This window comes from Mauremys mutica, chromosome 10, assembly GCF_020497125.1.
Source record: "Mauremys mutica isolate MM-2020 ecotype Southern chromosome 10, ASM2049712v1, whole genome shotgun sequence".
Lineage (NCBI taxonomy): Eukaryota > Metazoa > Chordata > Testudines > Geoemydidae > Mauremys > Mauremys mutica.
In genome coordinates, this window is record NC_059081.1 from 84,134,430 (window position 1) to 84,143,502 (window position 9,073).

At 55.6% G+C, this 9,073-nt stretch overlaps 1 protein-coding gene across 1 annotated transcript; it reads left to right on the forward strand.

Moving 5' to 3' along the window:
* Nucleotides 1-751: 751 nt before the first annotated feature.
* Nucleotides 752-7,788, forward strand: LOC123343430. Its single transcript, XM_044978555.1, has 2 exons — nucleotides 752-1,094; nucleotides 4,788-7,788. The coding sequence occupies exons 1-2, from the start codon at nucleotides 792-794 to the stop codon at nucleotides 6,135-6,137; spliced, it is 1,653 nt and encodes a 550-aa protein (XP_044834490.1). The 5' UTR covers nucleotides 752-791; the 3' UTR covers nucleotides 6,138-7,788.
* The last annotated feature ends 1,285 nt before the right edge of the window (nucleotides 7,789-9,073 follow it).

A 9,073-nucleotide genomic window follows, 5' to 3' on the forward strand; every position in this document is an offset into this window, starting at 1 on the left:
GTGTCCAATTTTATAGGGACAGTCCCGATTTGGGGGGCTTTTTCTTATATAGGCGCCTATTGCCCCCCACCCCCCTCCCGAATTTTTACACTTGCTGTCTGGTCACCCGAGTTTGGAAAAGGCTGCCGGGTGTCCCTGCAAATGCTGGCTGAGTGCACTGGTCCCTGCAGCGCAGGCAGGTCTCTGCCCAGCAGTCTGGGCAGAGCTCAGTGTGAAGCTGGAGCTCAAAGGCTCGGTCTCGATCCAGGAGGCGGTGAGGCTGCATCACCGCTCCTGAAGGAAGCGTGGGACCCTTGGGGGTCTGGCCCACCGAAGGGAACCCTCCAAGGGACTGTTTAGAAGCTGGGGGTAGCCCCGATCCTGAGGATCCATGACACCTGCCTCCAAGGAACCCCTCTTCCACCATGGCACCGCACTGCTCCTCTCTCAGACGTCTCCCATTGCTTAAAACTCTTTGTGACCTGCCTGGCCACAACGAGCAGGGCTGGTCCCACGATCCATTTCCATCCTTCCTGAAAAACATCTCCCCAGCTGTATGCTGGGCCGGCGGACAGAACCCAGCGTCCCTGGGTGCATGTAAACGTTGGCTCCAAAAACTGGCATGATCAGATTTCAGCTGGATCTGAGGACAGACGGCGCAGGCCTGGGAGAGGGCCAGCTGTGTTTGCTTGGACAGCCCCTGGCAAGAAGCCTGCAATGAACTAGAATCAGGCGCAGCTCCCAGGATCCTATAAATAGGAGGGGACCTAGCTGGGGTCTGACAGATTGCAGGTGCCCAGCACTCAGCACTGATGTCTCATCGAACCATGGACTGGCTGATGCCCCTGGGCTGCGTCTTGCTGTGGCCGGGGGTGGCGCTGGCTGAAGTGGGGTCATTCACTGGCTGCAACAAGTATTTCTACCGAGATGCTGAGCCATATGGCTTTGACACGGCCGACACGGCCGAGATCTGCCAGAGGTACAGCAATCTGTACCACTTTGCGACCCTCTATGACAGGTCCAACCGGATCCCGCGCTGGTCGGCGTACACCCTGGGTGAGCCTAACTGCCCAGGGCAGGCCCAGAAGAGGAGCCAGTGGTTCGTGGAGCCCCAGGTCAGTCCCAGCGCTCTGCACGATGCACTCAGGGGTCGGAATCGCTCAGGAGCCTGTGAATAAGTGGGTGCGAGGGGAAGGGGATGGATAAAGAAAAGGGAGGGGTCACTCCTCAAGCCAGCTTGGGCCGTAAGACATCCTGACACTCGGGGAATGGGGCCGTGGGCTGCTCAGGGAATGGGGACATGGGACGCCCTGCTGCTCAGAGAACGGGGTCGTGGGACACCCTGCCACTCGGGGAACAGGGCCATGGGATGCCCTGCCGCACGGGGATCGGGGCTGTGGGACGCCCTGTTGCTCAGGAAAGGGGCTGTGGGACGCCCTGTTGCTCAGGGAATGGGGCCATGGCACATCCTGCCCCTCAGGGAATGGGGCTGTGGGATGCCCTGTTGCTGCTGCCTTCCTCGTTCCTGGACTCTCTTGGATCTGTCTGGGTCTGGACTCTAGATCTTGGCTTGATCATCCTGCTCCAGCCATGCAATCCACTGTGGCCTGTTTAACTTCCCAGCACTTAACCCACCCCCCCACCCCCGGCCCAGCTCAGTGATGTTCCTCTCAGGAAGGTGGATGCAGGTCACGTCTTGCTGCCTTCTGGGACTTAACTTCCTTTTCCTGCTGCAAGTTAATTGTTGCAAAATGCTCTCGGTGCATTCAGTGTCCCACCCTCTGCGCCCCAGGATCTGTGCCACGTCCCAGCTTTTAAATACTCTCTTGAATTTACCCCTTTAATGGGCCACCCTCCCACCCACCCCCAGGGTCCCACTGTTCCTTTTGGGTGATCCCCGGAGCCTCAATGCCACCGAGACTGAGCCTGGGGGTGGGGTCCAGCCTCCGGCTTCACACCGTGAGCTCTGCCCAGCAAATCCTGCTGAGGTAGATTCCTGCTCAGGGACTTGTCCCCTCCCCAGGGATCAATGCACCTCAGCCGATATTTGCAGTGACACCTGGCAGCCTTTTCCAAACAGAGCAGAGGGGTTATTAGTCAACAGGAACGAAGCATCGGGACGTCTTCAGGCTAGCAGAGAGACGCAAAGGAGAAGACATGGTCCCTCCTGGCCCAGCCAGCTCTGCACCCAGCCACGCTCTTGTGTAGGAAGGAACCACTTTGGCCCTGTCTCTCTGTATCTTTATCCATCAGTCCAAGGCGTGAGCCCCGTGTCTCTGAGCTCAGCTCATAACCCCTCCAGGTGACACCTTCCCCCTTTGTTCTCCATCTCCGGCCTTCGCTGGGCTTCCCTGCAGAAAGGTGGGGGGATCTCCTGCCTCCTGGCTGTTGGTCACGAGGGGTGAAGGTCCCAGCCACTAGGGTTTCTGCCAGACCCTCCATGACCCAGTCATTCCACCCCAGACAGCTACGTGAGACGCACACACCTCATGTCCTGGCACATTAACCCTTCTATGCTGACTGGGGAGCAATCTCTAGTTCAGGGCTGCCCAGAGGATTCAGGGGGCCTGGGGCAAAGCGGGGGAGCTGTGGGGCTTAGACTCACCTGGCGGCGCTCTGGGTCTTCGGCGGCATTTCAGTGGCAAGGGGCCCTTCAGTCGCTCCACGTCTTCAGCAGCACTGAAGGGCCCCACGCCGCCGAAATTCTGCCGCAGACCCGGAGTGACTGAAGGGCCCCCCGCTGCTGAAATCCCGCCAACGACCCAGAGCGACTGAAGGGCCCCCCGCTGCTGAAATCCCGCCAAAGACCCGGAGTGACTGAAGGGCCCCACGCCGCCGAAATCCCGCCAACGACCCAGAGCGACTGAAGGGCCCCCCGCTGCTGAAATCCCGCCAAAGACCCGGAGTGACTGAAGGGCCCCACGCCGCCGAAATTCCGCCACAGACCCGGAGTGACTGAAGGGCTCCCCGCCGCTGAAATCCCGCCAAAGACCCGGAGTGACTGAATGGCCCCCCGCCGCTGAAATCCCGCCAAAGACCCGGAGTGACTGAAGGGCTCCCCGCCGCCGAAATCCCGCCAAAGACCTGGAGTGACTGAAGGGCCCCCCGTCGCTGAAATCCCGCCAAAGACCCGGAGTGACTGAACGGCCACCCGCCGCCAAAATCCCGCCAAAGACCCGGAGTGACTGAAGGGCCCCCCGTCGCTGAAATCCCGCCAAAGACCCGGAGTGACTGAACGGCCACCCGCCGCCAAAATCCCGCCAAAGACCCGGAGTGACTGAAGGGCCCCCCGCTGCCCAAATCCCGCCACAGACCCGGAGCGACTGAAGGGCCCCCCGTCGCTGAAATCCCGCCAAAGATCCAGAGTGACTGAAGGGCCCCTGCCATTGAAATCCCACCAACGACCCAGAGCGACTGAACGGCCCCCCACCGCCGAAATCCCGCTAAAGACCCGGAGTGACTGAATGGCCCCCCGCTGCCGAAATCCCGCCAAAGACCCGGAGCAACTGAACGGCCCCCGCCGCCGAAATCCCGCCAAAGACCCAGAGTGACTGAAGGGGTCCCCGCCGTCGAAATGCCGCCAAAGATCCAGAGTGACTGAAGGGCCCCCGCCATTGAAATCCCGCCAAAGACCCGGATCGACTGAAGGGCCCCCGCCGCCGAAATCCCGCCAAAGACCCGGAGCAACTGAACGGCCCCCGCCGCCGAAATCCCGCCAAAGACCCGGAGCGACTAAAGGGCCCCCCGCCGCCAAAATCCCGCCAAAGACCCGGAGCGACTGAAGGGCCCCCCGCCGCCAAAATCCCACCAAAGACCTGGAATGACTGAAGGGCCCCCCGCCGCCGAAATCCCGCTAAAGACCCGGAGTGACTGAATGGCCCCCCGCCGCTGAAATCCCGCCAAAGACCCGGAGCGACTGAAGGGCCCCCGCCGCCGAAATGCCGCCAAAGACTCGGAGCGACTGAAGGGCCCCCTGCTGCCGAAATCCCGCGAAAGACCCGGAGTGACTGAATGGCCCCCGCCGCTGAAATCCCGCCAAAGACCCGGAGCGACTGAAGGGCCCCCGCCGCCGAAATGCCGCCAAAGACCCGGAGCGACTGAAGGGCCCCCTGCCGCCGAAATGCCGCCAAAGACCCGGAGCGACTGAAGGGCCCCCTGCCGCCGAAATGCCGCCAAAGACCCGGAGCGACTGAAGGGCCCCCCGCCGCCGAAATCCTGCCAAAGACCCGGAGTGACTGAAGGGCCCCCCGCCGCCAAAATCCTGCCAAAGCCCCGGAGTGACTGAAGGGCTCCCACCGCTGAAATGCCGCCGGAGACCTGGAGTGACTAAAGGGCCCCCCGCTGCTGAAATGCCGCCGAAGACCCGGACCGCCGCCAGGCCAGGGCTCACAGGGCCCCTGCAGGGCCCAGGGGTTGGGGCAAATTGCCCCACTTGCCCCCCCCCCCGTCCCCGGGCAGCTCCGCTCTAGTCCAGTAAGTCACTGCCCTGCACAGCATTTAGAAAACCATTAGAGAAAACCCTCACTTCTGCCACACCAGGGTGGGGCTGGTGGGCTGGGATCCCAGAGAATGGGGTGAGATCCTGGGGGTGGGAGAGATAGGAAGGGATGTTCCTGGAGGAGGGAGTAGAGGGGGATGAGGCATGGGAAGGGGGGATCCTGGGGGATGGAGGGAAGGAGGGAAGACCCCAGGGAGGGAGGGACAGGGGTGAGATCCTGGGGGAGAGGAGGGTCCATGTGTGTGAGATCCCACAAGAGGCAGGGGAAGCCCAAACAAAGCCAAGATGTTCTGACCTTGTGTCTCCCCAGCTGGCTCATCCAGATGAGTCCCCAGACATGACGACGGAGGCTGAGTCAACACTGAGCCTGGACGAGTGGAGATCCAGCCAGGCCCTCAATGAGGACTATGAAGACACGTCATACGACCGGGGCCACCTGAACCCAAACGCCTTCCAGTGTAATGTCGGACGTACGGCCACCTTCACCCTCACCAACGCCGCCCCCATGCACCCCTACTTCAACCGGGTCCACTGGTCCAAGCTGGAGAAAACCCTCCAGGCACAGCTAACTGGGAGCTGCAGGAATGGGAGAAGCAAACCCTACCTGGTGACAGAGGCTGTTCCCAGCGACAGTGAGAAAATCCCCAGAGAGGGGGAGGACAAAGAAGGGGACCGTAATCGGACATACAACAGGGTCTCGGTGCCCAGCCACATCTGGACAGCTGTTTGCTGCAACCATCGGGACAACAACCGCAAATTCTCCTTCGCCTTCATAGGAGAGAACAAGGAGGCATCCGGTCTTGAAATCATCCCCGTGGAGAAGCTAAACACAGAGCTATCACGTCTGTACAAGACTCCTGGGTCAGTCGAGGTCTTTGTAGATGACTGTGGCTCCGAGAGCCAGAAAGGAAAAGAGGTTTTATCAGCAATAAAGAAAGCCTTGTACAATACCTTCCAGAACTTGCTAACAGACTCTTACCCCCAGCTCCTTCCACCCGAGGAGAGCAGTAAACTGGACAGGGAGACTGCCCAGGTGATGACAAGCACAAACTTGGATCAGAAGAAGATGCAGCTGACGGGCATTGGGTTCCTGGTGGGTATTTCTAGCATGACAGACTGGCACATCCAGTTTGAGAAGATGTACAAAGAGGACAACCTGACCTGTGTGTTGGCCCCTGCCGCAGCTGCAGTGGCAGAGGCTTCTGGGATTTCGGACAGAGTCTGCACCCTCCAGGAGCAGAAACACCTGCCAAACTCTCGTGTAACAGCCTCAGGGTGGAGCTGTGTTGGGCAGGCCTGTGGGTATCATGGGTACGCCTACAGATGGTGTTACACGTCTGACAGCGATGACTGGGATTACTGCTGTACAGGGAAGTGCACAGTGAACCCAGCATCTAAACTATACAAGTGCCCACGAGGAGATGGCTCCATCACAAAATGCTCACCCCAGTACTCCACGGTGACCGTCTCTGGGAAGCCCTGTCGGGCTGACCATCCATGTGGCCTTTATGAGAAAAAATACTTCTGGTGCTATATAGATGATAAAGAGAACTGGGACTATTGCTGCTCCCCGCAGCACGACTGTGGGTACCATGGCTATAATTACCAGTGGTGTTACATCCAGGACCCAGCACTTGCCTCGCGGCCCTGCACCCCGTGACATGCCCACTGGGGAGGGAAGGGGCAAGTGGATGCTTCTCTGGCTCCTTCACACCAAAGCAGAGAAGAAATGAATCAGCTGCCTTCAACTATTAGTGCTATAGGCCCCACCCCTCGGCTGCGGCGACTCCGCCCATTTCCTCCATCTGTCTCTTTAGATTTTAAAATGCCATAAAAAATAATCTCCCTCCCACCCAGAATTTTAGACAGCAATTTCCACAGGAGAGTCTCTTCCACCACCTGCCCTGGGTTCAAAGGTCTCCATGTAACAGGACTGGGCTCCATCTTTAAAACCAGCTACAGACTTTGGATACTTGACTTCAGACACTATAAAGAAGGCTGGTTTGCACAAAATGCTGAGCACCTGGCCTCTCCGACACAAGCCACCATTGGGGGACATTTTTAAAGGTGCCTCAGGAGTTTAGGAGCACAAGTTTCTTTAGAAGTCACTGGAAGCGGTGCTCCTAAATCTCCCAGATGGTTTGAAATGTATCCCCTTAAAGCTTCTCATGTTGTGCACCCAAAACACAGGCATCTAAGCTTTGTCATTAGAATGAGGGGGGGCAGTGAAGTCAACGATGACATCATTCAGATGGTTTTTTAAAGTCCTTTTGTGCAGGAATTTTCCACAGATTTTTTTTAAATCAAAATTGGATCAAATTTTAAGCAGTGAGGGGATTAGCCATTGAAGCAACGTAGTGGGAATGTGATGGATTTTCTGTCACTTCAGGTCTTTAAATCAGGCTAGGATATCGTTGTAAAAGATCTGTTCTCATTCAGCAACCCAGTATTGGCCTCAGTGCAGGAACCACTAGGTGAGGTTCTCTGGCTTGTGTGGCACAGGAGCTCATGTAGATAAATCTCTGCATTAAGCAGCTTCGCATAACTTTCATATGACTTTGTATTATGCCTCTTCAGATAACCTTGTATTGGGTCTATCCATGTATGACCTCTGTTTTCATGCAACTTTGTGTCAAGTCCTAGATATGGGAACTTTGTATCAAATCCTCATTTAGAAACTCTGTATTAAGCCTTGGTATAAGGTCATAGCCCCTAAGGATAGATAAAGTAGAAGACAAATGTCTTTTTGCTCAGAGTAGAACAAGATCTCCCCCCTGTTAAATGAACGAGGTGTGAATGAGGAAGGCGTGAAAGGCAGCACCTCCAGACAGCTGCAATGGTTTCAGAGAGGATGGAAGCCAGACCCAAGAACAATAAAACTTATCAAGTGGGCTCATTAAGGAAGATGGCCTTGGGGGTTAGGAGCAAGCACCTTCTTTTGAAAACACCCTCTTTGAAAATAAATGTGGCAGCATTAAGACAATACCCAGAAAGTGGCACCAGAAAGGACCAACGGACACAGACACAGATTTTGGATCTGATACAGATTTGCATGACAGGGAAGCTGCTATAAATGTGAGATGTCTTGCAGAGTACCCCGGGTCTTGTCAACATGGGAGCATCGATCCAGATCAGCAAAAGCTCGGCTCCACCCCTTCCCCATCTAACGCACCTGGCCAGTGCAGTTAAGGGGAGAAACTAATTGGTAAAAACAACAAGACGGAGTGTGCTTGTGTGTGTGTGTGTGTGTGTGTGTGTGTGTAATATATAATCGTATGCATGTGATACAGTGTTGATTGATATGTGTATTACCAATAAATGTGGCGCTTTGCTTTATCCCCCCTGAAATGATCCTGTGCAGTACTCTAAGTACAACACTCAGACAGGATGGTTAGAAAGGTCCCTTCTGATGTGCCAAGACTACTTCTGCCCTTGCTTTCCCTGCCAGCCTGAGGCCCCAGCAGCACCCTGTCTTGCTGAGCCAGACACTCCCGTCTGCTCCAACACAGACCCAGGGTCTGAAACACATGCCCCAAAGCTGCAGGCTTAACTGAGAGCAGCTTACAGAAGTGTTCCTGTCTTTAACACTCAGATGCCCAACTCCCAGTAGAGTTTATACAGGGTAAACTCATACATTGTTGAAGCAGCAAAGAATCCTGTGGCACCTTATAGACTAACAGACGTTTTGTAGCATGAGCTTTCGTGGGTGAATACCCACTTCTTCGGATGCAAGTGGTGGAAATTTCCTGGGGCAGGTATATATAAGCAAGCAAGAAGCAAGCTAGAGATAACGAGGTTAGATCAATCAGGGTGGATGAGGCCCTGTTCTAGCAGTTGAGGTGTGAAAACCAAGGGAGGAGAAACTGGTTCTGTAATTGGCAAGCCATTCACAGTCTTTGTTTAGTCCTGAGCTGATGGTGTCAAATTTGCAGATGAACTGGAGCTCAGCAGTTTCTCTTTGAAGTCTGGTCCTAAAGTTTTTTTGCTGTAGGATGGCCACCTTAAGATCTGCTATTGTGTGGCCAGGGAGGTTGAAGTGTTCTCCTACAGGTTTTTGTATATTGCCATTCCTAATGTCTGATTTGTGTCCATTTATCCTTTTCCTTAGAGACTGTCCAGTTTGGCTGATGTACATAGCAGAGGGGCATTGCTGGCATATGATGGCATATATTACATTGGTGGAAGTGCAGGTGAATGAACCGGTGATGTTGTGGCTGATCTGGTTTGGTCCTGTGATGGTGTTGCTGGTGTAGATATGTGGGCAGAGTTGGCATCGAGGTTTGTTGCATGGATTGGTTCCTGAGCTAGAGTTACTATGGTGCGGTGTGCAGTTGCTGGTGAGAATATGCTTCAGGTTGGCAGGTTGTCTGTGGGCGAGAACTGGTCTGCCACCCAAGGCCTGTGAAAGTGTGGGATCATTGTCCAGGATGGGTTGTAGATCCCTGATGATGCGTTGTAGGGGTTTTAGCTGGGGACTGTATGTGATGGCCAGTGGAGTCCTGTTGGTTTCTTTCTTGGGTTTGTCTTCCAGTAGGAGGCTTCTGGGTACACGTCTGGCTCTGTTGATCTGTTTCCTTATTTCCTCGTGTGGGTACT